General features: G+C 41.5%; 1 protein-coding gene across 9 annotated transcripts in view; it reads left to right on the forward strand.

Moving 5' to 3' along the window:
* LOC138758389 (dedicator of cytokinesis protein 7-like) overlaps positions 1–27,103 on the forward strand; it is a 158,981-nt gene that overhangs the window by 7,401 nt on the left and 124,477 nt on the right. For all 9 annotated transcript variants that reach the window (XM_069927221.1, XM_069927222.1, XM_069927227.1 and 6 more), the window contains exon 2: positions 26,840–26,930. In XM_069927221.1, the coding sequence (XP_069783322.1) occupies positions 26,840–26,930 (91 nt within the window). The remainder of the gene's footprint in view (positions 1–26,839; positions 26,931–27,103) is intronic.

The raw sequence follows: 27,103 nt of genomic DNA on the forward strand, positions 1-27,103 counted from the left end.
TAAAACTCCAATAATCTGGCATCTGGTTGTTCAGTAATCTTGATGGTCTGGCATCTGGTTCAGAATATGAGCTGAGAATCAAGAGTGAAAGCAGGGTCACCAGCAGAACTGGGGATCTGAGATCTGAATTGTGTACCAGGTGTATAGCTGGAGCTAAGATTGGAGTGGGGAATATCGGGGGCCAGGGATCTGGGTAGATTTGCAGCCTGAGTTCAGAGCAGTAATGTGGAGACACCAAGTCTTTTGCTCCACAGGCCAGAGTGCTTGTATATTTCCCACTTCCTTTCAATTCATGGGATTGTGTTGGGAAAAACTGAAATAACAGAATGTCTTCCAATGGTTCAGAGAGTCTCTCGCCTGGCACTACCAAATTCCCAAGAGTTACAGTTATCACAGCTCAATGATACATGATTCTAATTATAACTATTGTCTGTTCAATTAAAAGTTGCAAACCGTGAGTATTCAATGTGCTAATTATTAAATACCCACTTTGCTGCTTTTATGATGCTTAATTAAAATGAACATATAATGGATATTTCTTGGGCAAAATATATTTATACTGTCTACTTTTGTATCCAGTCTGATCATTGCTTTGTTGTGTGGACACAAACTATTTGTCTTTAATGGGCACTTTAAAAAAATTCTTGAATATTGAAGGAAAATATATTGTGAAACTTGTTAAAAATTTAATTTTAGACTTAGTAAATCTTTAGTTCATAATATTAAAATTTAAATTTAGATATAAAGCACAGTTACAGGCTCTTTTCAGCTCACGAGCCCGTGCTGTCCAATTACACCCAACTCACCTCCGCCCTGGTACTATGCTTTTGAATGGTGTGAGGAAACGTGCCCGGAGTTAAAGTATGTGCTTTTTGCTTTTGTCTGATTAATGAAGATATTCTAGATCTTATAAATTTCAAAATATTTTTGGCAATGTGCAGATATTGGCTGTTTTCCTCAAGTTCAGTTTTATTGGTTAACTGATCAATGCAAACCAATAATGCACTTTTTCAATCTTTCATAAATGCTGAGTTGCTCTCATGTGACTAAGAATAGTCGTGGCAGTAGAGGATAGTCGTGGCAGTAGAGGATAGTCGTGGCAGTAGAGGATAGTCGTGGCAGTAGAGGATAGTCGTGGCAGTAGAGGATAGTCGTGGCAGTAGAGGATACTCGTGGCAGTAGAGGATAGTCGTGGCAGTAGAGGATAGTCGTGGCAGTAGAGGATAGTCGTGGCAGTAGAGGATAGTCGTGGCAGTAGAGGATAGTCGTGGCAGTAGAGGATAGTCGTGGCAGTAGAGGATAGTCGTGGCAGTAGAGGATAGTCGTGGCAGTAGAGGATAGTCGTGGCAGTAGAGGATAGTCGTGGCAGTAGAGGATAGTCGTGGCAGTAGAGGATAGTCGTGGCAGTAGAGGATAGTCGTGGCAGTAGAGGATAGTCGTGGCAGTAGAGGATAGTCGTGGCAGTAGAGGATAGTCGTGGCAGTAGAGGATAGTCGTGGCAGTAGAGGATAGTCGTGGCAGTAGAGGATAGTCGTGGCAGTAGAGGATAGTCGTGGCAGTAGAGGATAGTCGTGGCAGTAGAGGATAGTCGTGGCAGTAGAGGATAGTCGTGGCAGTAGAGGATAGTCGTGGCAGTAGAGGATAGTCGTGGCAGTAGAGGATAGTCGTGGCAGTAGAGGATAGTCGTGGCAGTAGAGGATAGTCGTGGCAGTAGAGGATAGTCGTGGCAGTAGAGGATAGTCGTGGCAGTAGAGGATAGTCGTGGCAGTAGAGGATAGTCGTGGCAGTAGAGGATAGTCGTGGCAGTAGAGGATAGTCGTGGCAGTAGAGGATAGTCGTGGCAGTAGTGGATAGTCGTGGCAGTAGAGGATAGTCGTGGCAGTAGAGGATAGTCGTGGCAGTAGAGGATAGTCGTGGCAGTAGAGGATAGTCGTGGCAGTAGAGGATAGTCGTGGCAGTAGAGGATAGTCGTGGCAGTAGAGGATAGTCGTGGCAGTAGAGGATAGTCGTGGCAGTAGAGGATAGTCGTGGCAGTAGAGGATAGTCGTGGCAGTAGAGGATAGTCGTGGCAGTAGAGGATAGTCGTGGCAGTAGAGGATAGTCGTGGCAGTAGAGGATAGTCGTGGCAGTAGAGGATAGTCGTGGCAGTAGAGGATAGCAGTCTGGATGTATCACTGGCAACAGAAATCAGTTGAGAGTCAAAGACCGTTCCTCCAAATTGTTTTTTGTTTTGTGTTCCCTCTCTTTCTTTATATTGTTGACCTCATTCCTTTTTTTAGTATGACAGGGCTCGGTGTTGAAAATATTTCAAGCTTTGTGCATACAGACTAGGTGCTGTTCAGTCTGTTTTATTGCTTCAAGGCAAGGCTTCCTGATATTGTTTGCATTTTAATTTTTAAAACTAGTTAAGGAGAAACACATTACAAACATCTAAATTAAACGCAAAAGTTAGTTCTTCCAATTGTGGAAGAGAAATGATATTTTTGAGTCACTTGGTTAGTGAGGAAGGCTTCTGTTTTGCAATTGAAGCTATAATTGGTTTTGATTCCTGCTTTTTATGGGTTTGTTTGCTGTGTTTCCTTTTGAGCCATTCAGATGGAAGGGTGATGCATCCTTTACACTTAGCTCACAATACTTCAGCTGCAATAGATGCACGTATTCCAGCTGTACCGTTTAACAGATGGATGTAAAAGTCTTGTGTTATATTTATACAGGAGGTCACGCTACTTTTATAAAATGAAATGAAATCAGTCATTAAGCTGAAGGCTAAAATTTACCAACCTCTTTCTGGCCAGAGCAAGCTGTAAGTCCCTGCAATTATCTAAATTATCATGTGAGCTCAGTTAAACCTCACAGTTGTTTATCAGACTCCAGACATGCATGAGCAATAGATTACTGTCCCTTACAACAAATTGGAAAGGATGCCATTCACTCCATATGGATTGAGGGTGAAAACCCCCCCATCATACTGGCTGTTTTAGGTGGTTCACCATTATCAGCTACCCATCCATTAGCACCTAAACGGGTCCAAAACACCCATTATGGCTGGTAGTATATATATGCCTCCCTTCACCGAAAATCATGACTGATTTATCACTGGAAGCACCCTTAACATTTCCTACTCATAATTTGCAGTACAAAAAGCCATTAATCATTTAATGGTACCAATCGTGTAATAGTTTACACAACACTGATATAGCGCCAGCAACCTGGGTTCAAATCCAAAAGCAGTTTGTATGTTCTCCCTGTGTCTGCGTGGGTTTACGCCCACCCTTCTAAAACGTGCAGGGGTTGTAAGTCAGTCGGCTGTAATTGGGTGGCATGGACTCGTGGGCTAGAAGTGCCTGTCTACATTTAAACATTAAAAAATGTAAAAATTGAAAATGACCATGTAATCAATTTTCAGTGGCTTCAGGGAATTGTCTTCTATGGATGCTCCTTGACATTGAGAATGGATTGCTTTCACTCTGGTTTGTGGTTTCTGAGAACAAATGAGGCCAATGTGTCCAGGAGTAAGAATACTCACCGTCAGCTATGAACTTTGCTCAATCAACTTTGTGAGGTGTTTGAGGAGATTCAGTAGGTCACCAAAGACTGCCGAAAACTTCTACAGGTGTACCATCGAGAGCATTCTGGCTTGTTGCATCACTGCCTGGTGTGGCAATGCGAACAGTCATGACAAGATAAAACTCCAGCCTGCGACAACATAGGCACCAGACTTCACTCCGTCAAGGGGCATCTACAAGAGGCATCTTAAGAAAGCAGCCTCTGTCCTCAAGGATCTACACCACGCAGACCATGCCCTCTTCACTCTGATAACCTTGGGGAAAAAGGTCCAGGAGCCAGAAGACGAGCAGTCAGCAGAACAAGGACAGCTTCTTCCCCTCCCCCATCAGATTTCTGAATGATCAATGAACCCTGCCTCACTTTGACTTTTCATGCACTATTTTTATTTATTTTTGTAAGGTGGTTTATGTTTGTATTGTGACGCTGCCACAAAACAGTGAATTTTGTGACTTGTTCATGACTATAAATTCTGATTCTGATTTGGGAACAATGTAGCAGGATGGGTCAACCCGCACATGAAGAGCCGAATTGCAGTAGTGAACAGCCAGCTCAACAGGGCACAGGAACTTTATCTGTACCGTGTAGAAGTTCCAGGCTGCAGGAGCGTGTTGCTAGGGGAATGGCCACAGCAGCATTATGACATCACTCCCGTGAGCCTGTTGCCTCCCCTAAAAAGGAACGCGTGTGGTTTGAATAAACGGCAGCCTGGAACTTCTGCGAGGTGGGGGAAAGCCCCTGTGCCCTGCTGCGCTGGCTGTTCACTATGGTGATTTGGCCTGTCATGTGCAGGGTTAACCCGGCCTGCTACAGTTCATTGTTTTAATGGCAGAGGGGAAGAAGCTGTCCTTGTGCCATTGCGTGCTCGTCTTCAAGCTCCTGTTCCTTTTTTCTTGATGGTAGCAATGTGAAGAGGGCATGGCCTGGGTGGTGGGGGTCCTTGAAGATAGAGGCTGCTTTCTTAAGACACTGCCTCTTGTAGATGTCCTTGATGCAGGGAAGACAATTCTCATGATGTCACAGGCTGAGTTAACAACCATTTGGATTATTTTCTTATCCTGAGCATGGGCACCTCCACACCAGACAGTGATGCATTCAGCCAGAATGCTCTCAATGGTACATCTGTAGAAGTTTTCAAGAGTCTTTGGTGATGTATCAAATCTCCTCAAATTCCTCACAAAGTATAGCTGCTGGTGAGCTTTCTTCTTGAATGCATCGACGTGGAGGCCCCAGGACAGATCCTCAGAGATATTGACACCCAAGGATTTGAAATTCTTGACTGCTGACCCCTTGACAAGGACGGGTTCGTGTTCTGATTTCCTCCTGATGTCCACAATAAGGTCTTTCGTTTTCCTAATGTTGAGTGCAAAGTTGTTGAGGTGACACCACTCAACTATTTCCCTCCAATGTAAATCTATTACATTCAAAAAAATATCCAGTGTCCGTGGAACTTCTCCAAGCACAAAAATACTGTGTATAGAAGGTTATTGATGCAAGTTGTAATAAGCAGGCATTGGTTACTAACTATATTGCCAGAGTGGAAGGTCTAGATTCACTACGGGACAGAAACATACTGTCCATCCTCACAGTGAATTAAATAATGTCTTTATGTGGTTACAGATGCTGACCTTGATAATAAGAGCTCTGAATGGCAGGAAGCAAGCAATGGTTTCCTGACAATAACTTGACTGATACAATTTGACACAACACATTGTCTGTGATCATGCGATGTTGACATAAGTTCAGGATTTTCCCAAGATTAATCCATTCATTGCCAAATTTTACAATGGCTTCACTGATAAGACAGTATCTAAGTTTTCCTTGTCGCTCAGTGAAGCATCCTACAAATATAGAAATAAACCCCAAAGACGGGGAAGTTTGGTTGAACTTCATTTTCTACTTCTTTGGAATGCTTTGTTTGATGTCAATGCTGTTGGATTGTGGAAAATCAACCAAGGTTTCAGCTTTCAATTGCTGCTATGAGACCCTGCTGTTGTGTGCACACTGGCAAAATAAAGTTGTGTTCCTCTCTCAATGTCCCAGCGACTAAGTAACCAGTGGGCCTCATGTCAGCAAAAAATCGTATCGGAATATCTGATCTGTGTAATAGATGAGCAGAGTAGAGGCAAGAGTTTGTGAATATCAACAGATGCAAAATGACACCAATCCACTGAATTTAGCACAGGGAATATGAACTGAATACCTACGCAATGAATGTTGTCCTATGAGTTTGAAATGTGGTGGAAAATCCTTTTCCTCTTGTGTACTTAATGCACTCACAAGTTAAAGTTTGGTTGCCATCAGTAAGGAGTTTCTACATTCTCCCTGTATGCATGCATTTCCTCTGGATGCTCTGGTTCCTCCCAGGTTTCAAAGATGTATGGCAGTGGGTTGGTTCATGGGTCACACGGGTGTGGTTTGGGTGGCCACGAGCTCGTGGGCTGAAAGGTCCAGTTACTATGCTGTAACTCTCAATTGCAAAAACATCCTGCAACACACTTTCCCATCAAATAGGTCACATTGAATCACACCAAGTGAATGTGCCAGAAATTTATTAAGGACATGATATATTGAATTTTCAATTTTAAATTTCACCAATTTTTAGTCCAAGCCAATTAGGAGTGCAGTAGTTTGGAGATAATTGAGATATGAATGAGGGTTTCAACAGCAGGTAAACAAATAATTGGGTGGTCAATGTTATAGAGGTGAAAGTTAGTATTCTTGATGAAGGCATGTTCATGTAATCTGATAATCATTTTACTGATTCATTACCAAAAATCCAAGAAATTGTCAGTGAAATGTTATTCAGTCATGTATTATATTGGATGGAATTAATGTTTTGTTACTGCGGATGAGTAGTCTCACCAATGAGTGAAACATGAAAGTCTGCATATGCTGTGATTTTTGTAAAAATACACCAAAATTCTGGAGGAACTCAGCTGGTCTTTCAGCATCCATAAGAGACAAAGATATATTGCCGACATTTTGGCCCTAAGCCCTTCTTCAGGGAATAAGCAAATAATAAGTAGAGACAGCGTTGGCTGGGGAAGGTGTCCAGACCGATAAAAGATGTTAATTGAATATGATATGGGGAGAGGTGAGAATTGATTATGTCTGTGTGAAAGGAGTCAGGGAAAAGGGAGAGAGACAGCTGGAAGAAGACAACAAGGGAAAAAGTGGGGGTGGGGAGGGTCAAAGCCAGAGAGGTCAATATTAATGCCATCTAGTTGGAGGGTGCCTGGTCAAAAGATGAAATGTTGTTCTTCCAATTTGCGGGTGGTCTCAGTCTGGCAGTGCAAGAGACCTGGATAGACATGTCAGCAAGGGAATGGGATGGGGAACTGAAATGGGTGGCCATTGGGAGTTCCACACGATTGCGGCAGACAGAGCCGTGGTGCTCAACAAAGTGATCTCCCAGTCTTTACCCAGCCTCTCCAATTTCGAGGAGTCCACAATGGGACCACCAAATGCGTCATCAATGTTAAAGCAAACTGGGGAGGAGTCACGTGATGGAGTAGTGGCCGGACGGTGAACTCCAGCCCTCTCCAGAAAAGTCGGGAAAAACAAGAGAAAATACAAAGGCACAGAAATACAAGTTAAAGAAAAGTGAGTATAAAGGTGGAAAGAAGATGGAGACAAAAGGAGAAAAATCAAAATCAACGGAAAGAAGAGAGGAAGAGAAGACAACGGAGGAAAAAGGTGAAGGCCTTACCTGTCCGAAGAGGCCCGCTGTGGAGAGAGGTCGGTAGAAAAAGAACTACAACAATGGCTCACAGAGCCGAGTAAAAGTGCGCAACCGCGCATGCGCGAGGAGTCGCGCATGCGTGATGCGCATGAAAAAAAACACACCGACGGGAGGGGGGACCAGCTGGGGAGTCGATCTCCACAGCCGGCAATGACAGCTGCAGAACACCTGCAGCAAGAAGAGACCACAGAAGACAATGGAAACAAGAAAGAAGAGGAGGAAAGGGCATCAAAGAAACAACAGATGGCCAACCCAGAGGAAGAAGAAGAGGAAGAATACAGTGAAATAGATAAAGGGAAAGGCAAGGTAAAGGATATACTTGCTCTTGTTAGAGGATACATGGAGTCATTTAAAGAATGGCAAACACAGGAATTCAATGATTTAAGAAGAAGAATAAACAACACAGAAAAGAAAATAAATAAAATGGATATGACCTTAACAGAAATGGGGAAAAAAATGGACAAGATGGAAGAACGGGCAATAGCAGCAGAAATGGAGGTAGAAGACTTAAAAAAGAAATTGGAGGAATCTAATAAAAAAACTAAAGAGACACAAGAATTACTAGCTCAAAAAATAGATATAATGGAAAATTATAACAGAAGAAATAACATAAAGATAGTGGGCCTTAAGGAAGATGAAGAAGGCAAGAATATGAGGGAGTTTATAAAAGAATGGATCCCTAAGGCCCTAGGATGTCCAAAACTACAGCAAGAAATGGAAATAGAAAGGGCACATAGAGCATTGGCCCCTAAACCACAACCACAACAAAAACCAAGATCTATTGTAGTAAAATTCCTAAGATATACTACAAGAGAAAAGGTACTGGAGAAGACAATGGAAAAAGTAAGAGAGGGCAACAAACCACTGGAGTATAAAGGGCAAAAAATCTTCATTTATCCAGATATAAGCTTTGAACTCCTAAAGAAGAGAAAAGAGTTCAATACAGCAAAAGCGATTTTATGGAAGAAAGGATATAAATTTACACTGAAGCATCCTGCGGTATTGAAAATATTTATTCCAGGACAACAAAACAGACTGTTCTCGGATCCAGAAGAAGCACGAAAATTTGCAGAACAATTACAAAAATAGACTGAGGGATGAAGATGGGTAATGAGAGTAAAAATGATCACGATTGATATGTATGTGGGTAAAGACAAAAATAGACTGAGGGATGAAGACGGGTAATGAGGGTAAAAATGACCACGATTGATATGTATGCGGGTAAAGAGGTATAAGAGTGAATAGAGACAATGGGCGTACGTGAAAGTATCTGTAATTAGAGGAAAACATAGATAGTATAGACAAGAATTAATAAGGGAAGGTAATGTAATAGAGAGAATAAGGAGGGAATTAAAAGAGTGACCTTTGTGACATATGAAAAGTGAAATCTTTTCTGGGGGGGCTGGGTGGGGGAAAAGAGCGGTCACTGCAAAATCAGTTGACGCTTGCGAGTGGATTCGCAAATCCAAATGGAGAGGGGAGATGTGGTTGTCCGACAAGGGATAAAGGACAACTCAGGAGGGGAAGGGGAGATTGGGGATAAAGAAGATAGAAATAGGAGAATAAGGAAAATGTTGGATATTGTAGGAATGTTGTCTGGTAAAGAGTTGAAAATAAGAAAACAGAAATGGAAAAGGAGGAAAGGTAATGATGGAAAAACGGAAAGAGAAGATAAACAAAATATAAAATGGCTACGCTGAACTATATGACTTTAAATATTAATGGAATACATAACCAAATTAAAAGGAAGAAACTACTAAATTTACTGAAAAAGGAAAAAATAGATATAGCATTTGTCCAAGAAACACACTTAACTGAATTGGAGCACAAGAAATTAAAGAGAGATTGGGTAGGACATGTAACAGCAGCATCGTATAATTCAAAAGCAAGAGGAGTGGCTATATTAATTAGCAAAAATGTGCCATTTAAAATAGAAGAGGAAATAATAGATCCAGCAGGGAGATATGTTATGATAAAATGTCAGATATATTCGGAGCTTTGGAATCTACTTAATATATATTCACCTAACGAAGAAGATCAAAAGTTTATGCAAGATATCTTTTTGAAGGTAGCTAATACGCAAGGGAACATACTAATAGGAGGGGATTTCAATCTGAATTTGGATCCAAATATGGATAAAACGGGGAAAAAAATTAACAGGAAGAACAAAGTAACCAAATTTATAATTAAATCAATGCAAGAAATGAAACTTGTGGACATATGGAGGAAACAAAACCCAAAAGAAAAGGAATACTCATACTACTCGACTAGACATAAAACATACTCAAGAATAGACCTATTTTTGTTATCAGCTAGTATGCAGGATAGAGTAAGAAAAACAGAATATAAAGCGAGAATGCTATCGGACCATTCACCCTTAATACTGACAGTAAAGCTAGAGGAATTCCTCCAAGAATGTATAGATGGAGATTAAACCCCATGCTACTTAAAAGACAGGATTTTAGAGAATTTATTGAAAAACAATTAAAAATGTACTTTGAAGTAAATACGGAATCAGTGGAAGATAAGTTTATACTATGGGACGCAATGAAAGCATTCATTAGAGGACAAATAATAAGTTATGCAACCAAGATGAAGAAGGACTATAATCAGGAAACAGAGCAGTTGGAAAGGGAAATAATAAACATAGAAAAAAAATTAGCAATAAAGGAAGATACAACCAAAAGAAGAGAATTGGCGGATAAAAAAATAAAATATGAAACATTACAAACATATAAGGTGGAGAAGAATATAATGAAGACAAAACAGAAATATTATGAACTAGGTGAAAAAACACACAAAATCTTAGCATGGCAGCTTAAGACAGAGCAAACTAAGAAAATGGTATTGGCAACAAGGAAAAAAGACAAACAAATTACATATAATCCAAAAGAAATTAAGGAAAACTTCAGAAAATTCTATGAACAATTATACCGAACTGAAAACGAAGGGAAAGAAGGGAAAATAGATGAATTTTTGACTAAAATTGAACTGCCAAAACTACAAATAGAGGAACAAAATAAATTAACAGAACCATTTGGAACAGTAGAAATACAAGAGATAATAAAAAAATTACCAAATAATAAGACACCAGGAGAGGATGGACTCCCAATAGAATTCTACAAAACATTTAAAGATCTAATAATACCGCCCCTCCTGGATGTAATCAACCAGATTGATGAGACACAAAACTTACCAGATTCATGTAAAACAGCAATAATTACAGTGATACTAAAACAAGGGAAAGATCCACTCTCACCAGCGTCATATAGACCAATATCTCTGCTAAACACAGATTATAAGATAATAGCTAAACTATTAGCAAACAGATTAGCAGAACAGGTACCGAAAATGGTAAATTTAGACCAAACTGGATTTATCAAAAAAAGACGCACAACAGACAATATTTGTAAATTTATTAACTTAATTCATGCAGTAGAAGGAAATAAAGCACCGGCAGTAGCAGTTGCTTTAGACGCAGAGAAGGCCATCGACAGAGTAGAATGGAATTACTTGTTCAAAGTATTGCAAAAATTCAGTTTACCGGAGAAGTATATTAATTGGATTAAAGCATTATATAAGGGACCGTTAGCGAAAGTGACAGTAAATGGACATGTATCAAAGCAATTTAACTTAAGCAGGTCAACGCGGCAGGGATGCCCACTATCACCATTATTGTTTGCGCTAGCTATAGAATCACTAGCAGAATCGATAAGAATAGATAATAATATAAAAGGAATAAAAATAAAAGACAGGGAATATAAAATCAGTCTATTTGCGGATGATGTGATAGTGTACTTAACAGAACCAGAACTATCAATAAAAGAACTATATAAGAAATTGAAGGAATATGGAGAAGTGTCGGGATACAAGATAAAGTAAATAAAAGTGAAGCAATGCCTATGAATAACGCGGATTTCTCAAAATTTAAGGAGGAATCCCCATTCAGATGGCAAATGCAGGCAATAAGATACCTAGGTGTGCAAATAAACAAAAATCTAGGCCAATTATATAAACTCAATTACAATCCACTAATGAAAAAATTACAGGACGATTTAGAGCATTGGAAAGAGCTACCACTAACACTGATAGGAAGGATAAACTGTATTAAAATGAACATTTTTCCAAGGATACTATACTTATTTCAGGCATTGCCAATACAACTGACAGAAAAATTCTTCAAAGAGTTAAAGAAAATAATAAGGAAATTTTTATGGAGAGGGGGGAAACCGAGGATAGCACTAGATAAATTAACAGAATGGTATAAACAAGGAGGCTTACAATTGCAAAACTTCAAAAATTATTATAGAGCCGCACAATTAAGGTACCTATCAGATTTTTATCAAACAAGGGAAAAACCAGACTGGACGAGACTAGAATTAGATAAAATAGGGGAAAAGATACCTGAACACATATTATATAAATGGGACGAAAAATTGGTACAACATAGAACTTCTCCAGTATTACACCATCTCCTCAATATATGGAAGAAGATTCATGTAGAAAGAAATAAAACAAATTATCAAATACCAAAACTAATATTGACGCAAAATAAGCTACTCCCTTTTACAATAGACAACCTTTCCTTTAGAAAATGGGAAAAAAAAGGGATTAAAAGAATAGAAAATTGTTTTTCAGGAAGTAGATTCTTATCCTTTGAACAAATGAGAGATAAGTACAATATAACTGGAGATACAGCGCTGGCATATTACCAACTGAGATCCTACTTGAAAGATAAATTAGGAAGCAATTTGAGTTTACCAGAGGGAAGTAACCTTGAATATGTGATTACAGATACAATGTTAATCAAAAGATTTATAACAAATATGTATATTAAACTGCAAGAAAAGGAGAATGAGGAAACAAATGGTAAAACTAAACAAAAATGGGAACAAGATTTAAATATAAAGGTAAAAAAGGAAACATGGGAGAAATTATGTTCTGGAACGATGAGAAATACAATAAATACGAGGCTGCGTATGATACAATATAATTGGTTACACAGACTATACATTACACCGCAAAAGTTAAATAAATGTGACCCAACAGTATCTGATAGATGTTTTCAATGTAAAAAAGAAAGGGGAACAACAATTCATGCAATCTGGACATGTGAGAGAGTAGAAAAATTTTGGGATGATCTCAATCAGATATTAAATAAAATAACAGAAAACAATATACCAAAGAATCCAGAGATCTTTCTCCTAAGTAACATAAAAAATAAAGAATTTGGAATTGACTTGGAAGATGCACAAAAAAGATTTGTTAAGATAGCCCTAGCCGTAGCAAAAAAATGTATTATGTCAACCTGGAAATTGGAAGATAATTTGAAAATACAACAATGGTATATAGAAATGAATAAATGTATTCCATTAGAAAAAATAACATATAGTTTAAGAAATAATATTGAAATATTCGAACAAGTATGGGAGCCTTACATTAAATACAATAGCGAAAACCTACCGGGGACAAACATTACCTAAGTTGATGGAAGGAGAAGGAAAGAAAAGAATGGACTCTAGAATTTCTGGTGTATTTTTGTTGAATGACAACATTGACTGACTGAATTAATGCAACCTAGATTGTATACCTAAAATGGATGAGAGGGGGGGTGGTGGGGGGGTGGCTTGGGAGGAGGGAGGGGGGAGGTGGGGGGGGGAGAAAAAGTCACTGTAAATGTGTGAAAAAGAAAAAGTGTATATCATGGCTATTGTGATTTATGGTGTGAAAAATAAAAAATTTAAAAAAAAATAAAAAAAAATGTTAAAGCAAACTGATCAGCAACAGTTACTGCTTTTGGTAGTTGCTTTGGAAACTAAGGCTTTTCCCTCCCTTCTGTAAAGACTAATATTGGGGGAATCAGATAACTGATATATGCCAAAAATATTCCTGGGAATTCTCGTGTAAACAGTGTTTGTAGTTTGGACAGTGTGAATGAGTGCTGGACTAACTTGATTCAAGAAATGAAAGGGCTTTGTGACTAATTTATTTCCTGTAAGTGGTGACTTCTGAGTTCCCATGTTATTCAAGTAAAGAATATCTTGGTAAAGAGTCAAATCTTGAGATTTGAGCCAGATTCCTCCTTGGCTTTTTACATTTTGCACATGGGATTTTAATGGAATAATATCATATCAGCATTTGGGGTTTTTTCACAATGAGATAGTTAGAATTACAAAAAGTTTGGAAGCAGTAAGACATTTTTGTGGAAAAAACATTACTTCAGCCTTTGTTCTTGCCAGACAATGAATCAATTGCTGTTGCAGAACTAACCTCCAAAATTGATCATTTAAAATTATTTTTTTGATTTGCACTTCTGGCAACTATTTGATAAGATAGTGGTAGTTCCTTCTGAGTTAGTAGCTCAAAAGTGTACTTCACAATCCATTTAGAAACCAGTAAGGCAAGAATTTCAGGATAATTTTGAATTTCACCGATCATTTCTTATCCATCTGTCTTCTCTCTTCCCTTTCACCCCCTCTGAGTCAGGAAGAGTAATCCATTGCACCATTGTTCCACTAAAATTGCTTCAGATATGATGTAATGATATGACATAGGTTTTGGCAAAAGACCTATTGGTCTGGTTCTGTGTGTTGATTGCAAAGATTCCACTTGATATATTTTTGAAGAGTAGTGTGAAAACTGAGCAAGTACCTTCCGGCCTATTTTCTGAAACGTTTCTTCCGTTTTGATGTGTAGTTCTGGTCATATCTGAACCCAGCAGATGAGGGTAGCAGGTCAGGGATTGCAGTGCTCTGAATTTCTTGGATAGATCCAACCTTCAATGTCTTTGAGTACCATATTAATTATAGATATTTGATTTTTCAACGTGCCTAAAAATGCATCTAATCTCATAAGCAGTGAAACAGCCCTTCGGCCACCAAGTCAACACGAACTAGTGTTGAAACACAGTTAACCTCAACTTTGACATATCTACTAATATTACTAAGAGCTAATAATATCTTTATATAAAAACTCAGATCAACGTAAATAGGCCCTCCAGTAGGAGAAAAAAATCACAAATTAAAGACTAAATAAAATGAAAATAAAAAAAATTAAAAAAGATAATTAAAAAAAGAAAAGGAAGGAAACCCCCCCACCCCCCCAAAGAAAACACTACCAAAGGGTAGTAATCCCTAAACAAAATTTGGGTGTGGATGACTAATAGAACTTAGAGCAAATCTCTCCCTCCCCAGCCGAACAAAGAATAACATCAAAATATCATAATAACATAAAAAATAAAATAAGAATAAGAAAATTCTTCTATTCATCCAAGAGATTCCAAACTCGAAGACCCCATTTCAAGAGAAATTGGACTCTTTCCATTCCCATTTCTGCCATTTCTTCCATTTCCAGAACAACCAGATTTTTCTTTAGGAGACAATGGTGGACTACGTCTTTGTCCTCTTACCATATAACCATATAACCATTTACAGAGCGGAAACAGGCCATGTTGTCCTTTCGAGTCCACACCGGTTCACTGATTTTGTGCACATCTGGCAATGAATTAGCAAAAGCCATTGCTTCACGGTCATTCTCAAAAAAACGAAATTGAGAGTCTCCATAAAACACCTTCAACACTGCCGGGTAATGAAAAGTAGACTTATAGCCTTTACGCCACAAAACTTCTTTAGCTGGGTTGAATCAACGTCAACGCTGAATGACCTCTTGACTCAAATTGGGATAAAAAAAATCTCTGCTATTCTGAATCAATAACGGAGTTTGTCGTTGTCTCGCATTTTGCACTGCTAGACGAAGTATTGCTTCTCTGTCCAAATAATTAAAACATCGAATTATCACAGGTCTCGGTGGTTGACCAGATAAAGGTGTTCTTCTTAAAGCTCTATGAGCTCTTTCCAATACCAAGCCTCCAGAAAAAAATTCTTGCCCTAATACTTGTGGGATCCAGTCTTTAAAAAAGCGAAGAGGATCTTGTCCTTCCATACCTTCTGGCAAACCAACAATTTTCACATTATTCCTTCTACTTTAATTCTCCAAATAGTCTATTTTCCTCTCTAACTCCTTCTCACATTCTCGCAATTCTATAACGGATTTTTCAACCTTCAACCTTCACCAGCTTTGTTTGTATTAGTGATCAAACCTTTGGCACAGCTGATAAGACAAAATACACAGATACAAGGTATGAAAGTTTTAGATGAGGAATATAAAATTAATTAATTTGCCGATGATGTATTGGTGTATTTAACAAATCCAGCTCAATCACTTTTACACTTGGAGGAGTGTCTGATACAATATGGATGTTTTTCTGGATATAAAGTTAATTGGGAGAAAAGTGAAATATTACCGGTAAGTGAAGGAGATTATTCATCTTATAAGAATATTCTTAATTTGAAATGGACAGATCGAATTAAGTATTTGGGTATAATTTTGAATGTTAATTATCAATCTTTATATCAATTAAACTATGTTCCGTTAATAAAAAATATTAAAACTGATTTGATTAAATGGAAAGATTTACCTATTAATTTATTGGGTAGGATAAATACAATTAAGATGAATATTTTTCCACGTATGCAATATTTGTTTCAATCTATTCCGTATTTAGTTGATAATTTTTTTTTCGAGATTTGAATAAAATGTTTAGGGAGTTTTTATGGAGAGGTAAATTTTCAAGAGTAGCCTTGAATAAATTAACTTAGAAATATGAATTAGGGGGACTACGCTTACCACATTTTCAAAATTATTATGAAGCAGCCCAACTTAAATTTATTAGTTCATTGATGGATTTGGAACGGCCCCCTAGTTGGGCCAAAATTGAGATGGCAAATAATTCTGAATTTGAAATACATCAATTTTTGTTTAGATGGAATGTAAATTTGTTACAGCAACATAATGTGCCTATATTAAAACATTTAATGAAGTTATGGACAAAGAAAAAGAAAACAATAGGTTCTAGGGGTGAATTATCGGCTTTGACCCCGTTGTATTATAATCAACTTATTTCTTTCTCAATACATAATCGAAGTTTATTACATTGGAGATTTAAAGGTGTGGAAAATTTGGGAGATTGTTTTAAAGAAGGTAAATTTTTATCTTTTGATCAGATGAGGGACAGTTATGGTATTGATAAGAAGTCTTTGTTTCTTTATTATCAAATTCAATCTTTGGTAAAACATGTGTTTGGTAGAGATATGATTTTACCTGAAATGACTAAATTTGCGACTTTTCTTATGAAGGTACCAGAGAAGGGTTATATTTCATTTATGTATCAAATATTACAGGATGGTATGGATAAAAAGGGTTGGGATAAATCCAAAGGTAAATGGGAAGATATCAGTTTTATATTTTTCTGAGGATGATTGGTTAGATATTTGTTATGATAGTGTAACTAGACTGATAAATGCACGCTATGCAAAGATTAATTATAATTTTTAACATCAATTATACTTTACACCTGAAAAGCTTAAAAAAATATGGTTTTCATGAATCAGATTTGTGTTTAGATGTGGTAACTCTGTTGGAACTTTTCTCCATGCGGTCTGGTCATGACTGTGTGTATAAATATATACACATATACACACACACACACACACACACACACACACACACACACACACACACACACACACACACACACACACACACACACACACACACACACACACACACACACACACACATTTTATGTGTGTGTGTGTATATGTATATATGTGTATATATATATATATAAATACATACATACATACACCGGGGCCGCTGCCGCCTTCCCTGTGCCCGGGACCGGGGCCGCCGCCTCCTTCTTTCTGCTGGACAGGGGCTTCTGCCTGCTTCACTCTGCCGAGGCCGGGGCCACCGCCTCCCCCTCGCTTCTGCCCGGACCGGGGCCTCCGCCTGCCTCACTCTACTGAGGCCGGGGCCACCGCCTCCCCCTCGCTTTTTACATTTTACACCCCAGTTACACAGCAGTAAGAAAGGGTGTGACTCGGTCAACCCCGTCAGAATCCAACCAGGTCCCTGATCTACCTCAGAGGTAGTTAGAGGACCCAATTAAACTTACCTAGGCCATGTCCACAGGTGATTTGTGACCAGGTATGGTCCGACCTAGGAGGGGAGGCAGGCCCCTCCAGCCCGGGTAAGAAACCTGCATAGGAGAAGGCCACTCCGATATAAAACCTACGACCCAAGGACCTCGTTGCCACGTCCCAGCTTGCTTGGCCACGGCACACGAACCATGGGTGTAAAGGGAGGGGCCAATACTGTGCACACTGCACTCCACCTAAAAGTTCCTTTGCACAGGCCCGAGGACATGTCCACGTCCTCCCCCTCAAAAGATGCTCACAAACTCAAGCTAGCATGCTGGAACATCAGAACCATGCTAGACAAGGCTGACAGCCACCGACCTGAACGTCGGTCTGCCCTCATCGCACATGAACTCCTCAGACTTGACATCGACATAGCCGCTCTCAGTGAAGTCCGCCTGGCAGATGTAGGCAGCCTCCAAGAACGCGGCGCAGGCTACACACTCTACTGGTCTGGCAAGCCTTTGGATGAACGAGCCTATCTGGTGTAGGCTTCATGGTTAAGAACTTCATTGCCTTCAAACTCGAAAACCTCCCGACAGGCCACTCGGACCGGATAATGTCCATGCGACTCCCCCTTCAAAACAAGCGTCGCATCACCCTCATCAGTGTCTATGCTCCAACCCTCCAGGTGGAACCAGCAGAAAAGGACAAGTTCTACTCTGATCTGCGCAACCTCATTCAACGCACCCCTACAGCCGACAAGGTTGTCATCCTTGGCGACTTCAACGCTCGCGTCGGCAAAGACTCAGAAACCTGGCCAGGAATCCTGGGCAAGCATGATGTCGGCAAGTGCAACGACAACAGGCGCCTCCTCTTGGAGCTCTGCGCAGAACAGCGGCTTGTCATTACAAACACCCTTTTTCAGCAGAGGGACAGCCTGAAGACTACCTGGATGCATCCCCGATCCAAACACTGGCACCTCCTGAACTATGTCCTGGTGCGAGAAAGAGACAAACGAGATGTGCTCCACACCAGGGTCATGCCCAGCGCGGAATGCCACACTGACCACCGGCTGGTTCGCTACAAGCTCAACCTTCACTTCAAGCCAAAGTCCAGGAACAGTAAAGTCCCCAGAAAGAGGTTCAATGTTGGAAACTTGCAGTTAGACGAAGTGAGAGGAAACTTCCAGGCAAAGCTCGAGGATGCAATCCGCCTCACGGACTCGTCCCCTGAAACCCTCTGGGATCAGCTGAAGACTGCCATACTGCAATCCACTGAAGAGGTACTGGGCTTCTCCTCCAAGAAAAACAAGGACTAGTTCGACGAAAACAACCAGCTGCTGGCAAAGAAGTGAGCTGCCCACCAGGCTCACCTTGCAAAGCCGTCCTGGCCAGAGAAGAAACGAGCCTTCCGTCGCGCATGCAGCCATCTTCAGCGCAAACTCCGGGAGATCCAAAATGAATGGTGGACTAGCCTTGCCAAACGAACCCAGCTCAGCGCGGACTTTGGCGAGTTCAGGAGTTTTTACGAGGCTCTAAAGGCTGTGTACGGCCTCTCACCCCAAGTCCAAAGTCCACTGCGTAGCTCAGACGGCAAAGTCATCCTCAGCGACAAGATCTCCATCCTCAACCGATGGTCAAAACACTTCCAATCTCTTTTCAGTGCCAACCACTCAGTCCAAGAATCCGCCCTGCTCCAGCTCCTTCAATAGCCCTTAAGGCTAGAGCTGGATGAGGTCCTCACCCGGGAAGAGACATAGAAGGCAATTGAACAACTGAAAAGTGGCAAAGCAGCAGGTATGGATGGAATCCCCCCAGAGGTCTGGAAGGCTGGCGGCAAAACTCTGCATGCCAAACTGCATGAGTTTTTCAAGCTCTGCTGGGACCAAGGTAAACTGCCTCAGGACCTTCTTGATGCCATCATCATCACCCTGTACAAAAACAAAGGCGAGAAATCAGACTGCTCAAACTACAGGGTAATCACGCTGCTCTCCATTGCAAGCAAAATCTTCGCTAGGATTCTCCTAAATAGAATAATACCTAGTGTCGCCGAAAATGTTCTCCCAGAATCACAGTGCGGCTTTCGCACAAACAGAGGAACTACTGACATGGTCTTTGCCCTCAGACAGCTCCAAGAAAAGTGCAGAGAACAAAACAAAGGACTCTACATCACCTTTGTTGACCTCACCAAAGCCTTCGACACCGTGAGGAGAAAAAGGCTTTGGCAAATACTAGAGTGCCTCGGATGCCCCCCAAAGTTCCTCAACATGGTTATCCAACTGCAAATGTATATATATATATATATATATATATATATATACACACACACACAATCTTTTTGGAAGAAAATTCAATTGTTTCTAGAATACCTGTATAAGATTAAAATACCTATAGATCCAACAGTATTTTTATTGGGTAGTTTGCAACCTCTGAAAGGTTTGGGATTAGATAAATTTCAACTTGCTTTTGTATATTTAGCTTTATCTGTAGCGAAAAAATGTATTGCTAGTAAGTGGAAAGATACGAATATGATTGATATTAATAGATGGCATAATGAGATGAAATATTGTTTAATAATGGAAAAAATTACGTATGTTTTGTGTGATAATTATAATTTTTTTATTAATGTGGTTGTTATATTCAGAATATTTACATTTTGATTTATGTTGATTAGATCTTAATATGTATGCTTAATTTTTTCTTAATTTTTTTTTCTTTATGATTCTCCTTTGGAGAGTTGGCTGAAGGGGGGGTTCTTTTTTTTGCTTTTTTTTGCTTTTTTTATATATATATAAAATATAACGTTTATGTTTATGGTTCATTGTTGTATATGTTATTTACTATCTGTATTTTGAATGAATAAATAAAGTTTAAAAAAAAGAAACAGTTTTAAAATTCAAATTTAACAGTCTATTCAATGTTCCTCTCCAGCACACTCAGTCTGCCTCATTGGCTCGTCTAACTTTCTTAAGAAAAATCACCATTTATGAATTTTATTAATAGTCATCCAGCATGGAAACATATTTTCAGAGCAAATAGATATCGAGAAAATTAGTCCTCTTGAAGACCAGATGGAGCCAAAAGGGATGGGAGAGATCTTAAATTGATGATTTTACATCTTTATTTACTCAGACTAGAAAAGAGAGGCAAACAGCAGTTAAACCATTGGGTATATACAGATTAAAGAGAAGAAGGTGCTTGCTATCTTGAAGCAAATAATTCCCCAAGACCTTTCAAGGGAGACTAATGCAGAAATTCCAGAATTTCAAGCATTTAAAATGTCCTTAGCCATGGGTAAGGTGCCAGAGGATTGGAGGATGTTGTTCCTTTAATAAAAGTTCAAAGAATAATCGGTAAAATTCTAGGTCAGTGAACCCGATATCAGTAGTGGATAAGTTATTAGATGGTGTTCCAAGTGATCATATACATTCATGTATTTGGATAGACAAAGACTTGTTAAGGATAGTGCTTAAGTTTTTGTTGATCCAGTATTATAGAGGACCTTACCAGGAAAGTAAAGACTGTGGATGTTGTCTCCAGGGATTTTATTAAGACCTTTGAGAAGGTCCTGAATGGGAGGTTGGTCAAGAAGGTCCAGTATTCAGAATGTGATAGTTAATTGGATTAAAAGTTGTCTTTATGGGCAAAGCCAGAGAGTGGTAGTACCTGTGGATGATTATCTCTCTGATAGGAGGCCTATGACTAGTGGTGTGGCTCAGTGATCGGTTCTGGGTCCATTGTTGTGTGTTATGTATATCAATGATCAGGTTGATAATGTTCATATTGAATCTGCAAATTTGCAGATGGCACCAAGATTAGTGTACAGATAGACCTCGACATTCAATGTTCCAACTTAGGACATTTCAAAGTTACAATGATCAGAAAGGGTGAGGGGAAATGTCAGAAATCATCCAAGTGGATTTGCTTGGACTATTTCTGACGCCTCTTTCCCCTTTCAGAATCTCTGTCTCCAATCATTTTTGTCATTTTGGTGGATGATTCCTGTAAGAATGTCCCTAAAGCTCTTCTGAAAAGGGCACAAAGAACATCTAGAGTAGGGGTGGCCAAATCACAGCTCGCGATGGTTTGGTTCCTGGTAGGAGCATTGACGTCGGACTCCCGGCAGGAGGAGAGTATTAAATCCAGAGCAAATCTATGCGAGAGAGGTAAAAAGGGTACGCCAATCATAAACCAGAGTTCAAATATACTATCCTCAAGACAATTTCCATATAGAATTTGTGGTAAAATATAGGTCAATTTATATTTGTGTGATACTTAATGTCAGAACATATACTCAGGCGCTTCACAGAGCAGCAAGAGTGGGGACATCGGTATGTTTCGACTTACGATAATTTAATCTTGCGATGCGAGTCCCAGAACAGACTCCCATCATAAGTCAGGGTCTATCTGTATAGTGGACAGTGAGGAAAACTTTTTTATGGAACAGCACATTTATTCATATTTTCCAGTGGATCTGTGCAAATGTTTGGATCCTGTCGAGTGGGCACAAGAACATAATGATCATGACCAAGAGTCAGTTGCAAATATGTGAGGTACAGTTCATCTCTGAAGTTTTTTTGTGGTGTGATTATAGTGGCATTTCAGGTTAGCATACTATTAGAAAGACAATTAAATATGGGGAAGTCTAGAAACTGATGGAATGATGTAAGTTTTAATCAACCACTGTGAAATGAGGCAGTGTAGCGGCGGCTACACTGCTCCTGCAATAACACGCGCAACCACTGGCCGCAGGGTGCCCAAGGAGATATCGTACAGGATGGTGTCTTCGCAGATCTCGGAACCGCAGGCTGGTGATGACGGTCTTGAAGGCCCTCGTCTCCTCATCAGCTTCCTGGTCCTGGGCAAGCTGGTCAAAGTCGAGGCCGGGCATTAGCGCGCAGATGGCCGGTCGCGAGAGTGCATTGGCAACCACATTGTCCTTCCCCGCCATGTGCCGAATGTCGGTGGTAAACTCCGACATGAAGGAGAGGTGACGCTGCTGGCGGGCCGACCAGGGATCCTTTGCTATCGCGAGCACCTGGGTGAGGCGATTGTGGTCAGTGAAGATGGTAAAAATCCTCCCCTCCAAAAAATAGTGGAAATGCAGCACCACCAGGTTGATGCCCAATAACTCGCAGTTGAAGGCACTATACTTGCGTTCCGGTGGGCGGAGCTGGTGGCTGAAGAATGCCAGCGGCTTCCAATGCCCATTTACCTGTTGCTCCAGGACGGCACCGACAGCTGTGGCAGAGGCATATGCAGGTCGGGGCCGAGCATGGCGGCCTTCGCGAGGGTGTCCTTGGTGGCCTTGAATGTGGTGCAGGCTTCTGGGTTCCAAGTGAGCATCTTGTGCTTGACTGCGATGAGGGCGAACAGCGGCTGCATGAAGCGCGCAGCTCCTGGGATGAAGCAGTTGTAAAAGTTGACCATACCCATGAACTCCTGCAGCCCCTTGAGGCTGTTCGGGCGTGGGAACTCCCTGATGGTGGCAACCATCGCAGCAGCAGGCATGGCTCCTTCGGCTGTGATGTTATGGCCCAGGAACTGCATGAACTCTTTCCTGAACTGGCACTTGGCCGGGTTGCTAAGGCCGAAGTCGGCCAGCCGGGAGAAAAAGGCACGTAGGTGGGCCGCAGGGTGCCCAAGGAGATATCGTACAGGATGGTGTCCGGTCCTTGCTGGCGACAAGGATGACATCCAAATAAATAAAGACAAAATCCAAGTCCCTGCCCACGGAGTCCATGAGGCGATGGAAGGTCTGATCGGCGTTCTTGAGCCCGAACAGCATGCACAGGAATTTGAACCGGCCAAAGGGGGTGTTGATGGCCGTCTTGGTTATGTCCTCAGGGTGCACTGGGATCTGGTGATATCTGCTCACCAGGTCAACCTTGGAGAAGACCCACGCGCCGTGCAGGTTGGCCGTAAAGTCCTGGATGTGAGGGATGGGGTAACGGTCAGGAACGGTTGCCTCGTTGAGCCGCCGATAGTCTCTGCAGGGACGCTAGCCGTTGGATGCTTTTGGGACCAGGTGGAGCGGCAAGCCTAATGATCCCCAGCTCCAACAGGTGTGAAAATTCCTCCTTTGCTACCTGGAGCTTGTCAGGCGGGAGCCGGCGTTCCTTGGCGTGAACCGGCGGGCCCTGGGTGGGGATGTGGTGGAACACCCCATGGCGTGGCAAGGCAGCAGAGAACTGTGGCTTGAGGAGTGTCGGGACCTCATCTCTGGGCATGCCGATCGTGGCCATCTGCGGTTGCTTTGAGCGGGAGGCGTCGAGGTGAACGGCCTGGAAGGTATGGGCATCCACTAGGTGCCTACCTCAAATGTCCACCAGAAGCCCATGTGAGAGGAGGAAGTCTGCACCCAGGATGGCAGTCGGGAGGGACGAGACGGTGAATCTCCACGCTAAATTCTGTTGGCCGATCTGGAAGTGGACTGTCTTGTCTCCATACGTCTGGATTCCTGTTGCGTTGGCCGCACGGAGGGGAGGTCCACGAGGTCAGTTCCTGGATTCGATGGCCGTGGCCGGTATGACGCTGATTTGGGCTCCAGTGTCAACGAGGAACCGCTGGCCACTGACTGAGTCCAGGAGGTTGAAAAGGCTGTGTCCTTGGCCAGCCGCCGCAGCCATTAACAGCGGCCAGCCTGGTCGTTTCCCTGGAACGAGCAGGGCTGATGAAACTTCCGAGCCTTGGCTCCCCAGCGCTGGTGGTAGAAGCAGAGGCTTGAAGCAGATGCTGTGGCCTTGTTTATGCTCTTGGGGGCCCCTACAGGGGCTGGGTGCTATACTGCAGCGCTAGGGGCGGGCTTGGCGTGGTCGTGCCCATGTCTCATGACTTGCTGGACCACTAAGCCTTCGGAGAATCATGCATCCCATAGCTCTTGGGCCTTCTGGGTGACCTTCCTTGGGTCAGAGAAGCTCTCTTGAACCAGCAGCGGGCGGATGTCCCTGGGCATACGTTCAAGGAAGATGTGCTCGAAAAGTGGGCAGTTGGTGTACTCACCCATGAGTGCGAGCATCTTGTCCATCAGTTCCATCGGGGACCTGTCCCCCAGGGTGTCGAGGTGCAACTGGTGTCCGGATAGTCTGAGGGGCCCAGTAAGCACTCGCTTGATGGTCTCGTACTTGTCCTCGGCGGCTGGGTGCTGAACAAGGTGCAGCACGCGTCTGACGGTGGCCTGATCCAGGGCAGCGACCAGATGGTAGAATTTGGTCATGTCGGAAGAAATCTGGTGGAGGTGAAACTGGGCCTCCGCGTGGATGAACCAGGTCTCCGGCTCCTGAACCCAGAATTTAGGCAGTTTCACGGCTATAGCACTGATCCCAGGCTCGCTCATGATGGGTTCAAAGGCGTTTGAATCAGTCAGAGTCACCAATTGTAGCGACGGCTACACTGCTCCTGCAACAACACACGCAACCAGGCGGGTTGAGCTCAGTGAGCAGACTAGTTTATTGCAGGCTGCTGGGCTGCACTTGTACTCCCAGCCCGGACCTGGCTGAGAACCGCATTGGAGGGCACTGACGTCATCCGGGCGTCACATGGTCCCCAAGGACAGGTTTCTGAGCCCCGAGCTGGAAGAAAGGGAAACCCCTGACGGCGCCATTTATTGTGATCTGAACTCACAGGAAGAAATATATGTGTATGATATTAGAAGGCTATTGGTATCTATGAAATTCTGTAAAATTGAGCAGCTTGGTAGCAAGCAAAGAGATTAAGAAACTAAGTCTTCATGACAAACGTGTAGTGTAAGTGTGGATTATTTCCAAAAGCCAGTCTGGATCTGAATCTAGTTAAACTTAACAGGCTGAGACTTGACTGCAATGGAGTGTTGTCCCTGATACTAGACCAAATCCGGCAAGGATCCTGAAAAACTGATAACAGGGAGAATCAAGAGCAATGCACGGATTTTCAGCATAGAATTTAGGAGACGCAAAGAATTAGTTAGATTTGGATTCAAGTAATTTCTTCCTGAAGCTTGAGAAAATTTGGCATGTGTCACCTGCAGTACTCCGTGGTACAGGAACCACTCCACCCAAAATTGCAGGAGGACTGTGAATATAGCTCAGGCAATCACACAAACCTCCCCCCTCACCTCCATCAACCGGTGCCTTTGAAAAGCAGTCAATATGCTAAAATACTCATCCTTGATCCCACACTCCTCATCTTCCCCTCCCGTCAGAAAGAAGATTCATGAGTATGAGATCACCTACAACTAGACTGATGGACAGTTGATGTCCTACAGTTATCAGACTCCTGAATTGCTTTGCACCAATTAATCTCTCTCACTATCTGTACTTTTGTTCTGTGTCTTTCTTCTTGTATCATTAAGACCTGGAGATGTTTGCTGCTCTACTCGCAAAACAGCCTCGATCTTGGTACATCTGATTATAAACAAACTTTAGCTTCATCGTTATACAATGATTCTGAGTGAGTTGCTTAAGGAATTTGTCCCCATTTAAGCTGATGGTTAAACATTTTTAAATTATCTTTGAAAGATGGATTCAAGATCCTTAACAAAACAAACTGGAGTTGATAGCTAGCTACATTGATGTCCTTGATATTACCCAAATGCTATTATAATCTTTATCTTTTCTACATTGGAGAAGAGGCTAAATGTAGCATGCACCTGATATTCATTTCTCTGGAGAACTGCTGGAAAGAGAACTTTGTAACATTCAACAGACTGACCATTTGGATCAACTTATATACCAAATGTGCTCATGTACAAGACAACTCGTGTATAAGATATCCCATGAAATGTAGGTTTTGAGCTATATTCGCTATATAAGACTGCCCCAAGTCTTACTGCTCCAATTGTTCTTTACCAATCATACCATTGACCAGTGGAGTGATGCTGCCACAATATTTTAAAAACTAATTACCCAGTAAATGGTTTAAATTATATTAGCTTTTTTTAATTAAAATACACCATCAGCTCCTTTAACAAGCTGTTTAAAGCTTGTACAGAGCCGACAACAGTCAGACTGTGGATGAACCCCACAAGGGATTGTTGAGACTTCGCTGTTAAGGTTTGAATTTTAAACTTGGCACGGGGGAGTGCTGAGACTTCGCTGTTAAGGTTTGGATTTTATACTTGGCGTATAAAATGACTCCTGGAGTTTTGGGGTGACGGTTTTAAAGTTGAATACCTATCTTTTGTGCCAGCGTATACAATACGTCAGTGATTTATGGTTCTCATAAAGCTGTTTCAAGGATGACCAAAGGAAAGGCAAGATTATCATTAAATACTGCACTTCCTTGTACATTCTAGAAGTTATTTATTAATAAGAAGATACGTGGTAATGGATTAGTACTGTCCCTAAAAAAAACTGTACTATTGCATTGGTTTTTAGTAGTGCTGAATTATTTGGTCCACGCTTGGATCATTTGAAGAAAAAAAACCTCTTTCATCTGCTCCGGCCTCGTGTCACACTTTTACTGGATCACATGGCTTGCTTTTGGTGTTGGCTCCTTGAGTTCTGATTTTACCATATTGGCAGATTTCTCATCATTGTGAAGTTCATTCAATAACGTTGTTGTTCAATTTACAGGACTGTGGCAGCTGAAGTCAGGAAGCAAGTATCAAGCCAATATAGCAGTTCACCGCAGCTGTCCAAGAAACGTAGTGGCTTGCATCAGTTGGTAAGTGCACAGCTGTTCTTATGTTGCCCTGCTAGTGTGATGCAAGGCTCAACCAGATTGATGCTGGGGCAAGTGGTTACTGCTGTGGAAAATGAAAAATTGAAGGTGGACATGTATCTCAAAGCTGTATCTATAGGGTAATGCAACAGAAAGCACTGTGATACTGTTGAGAA

The sequence above is a fragment of the Narcine bancroftii genome, chromosome 3 (assembly GCF_036971445.1).
Source record: "Narcine bancroftii isolate sNarBan1 chromosome 3, sNarBan1.hap1, whole genome shotgun sequence".
Classification (NCBI taxonomy): Eukaryota; Metazoa; Chordata; class Chondrichthyes; order Torpediniformes; family Narcinidae; genus Narcine; species Narcine bancroftii.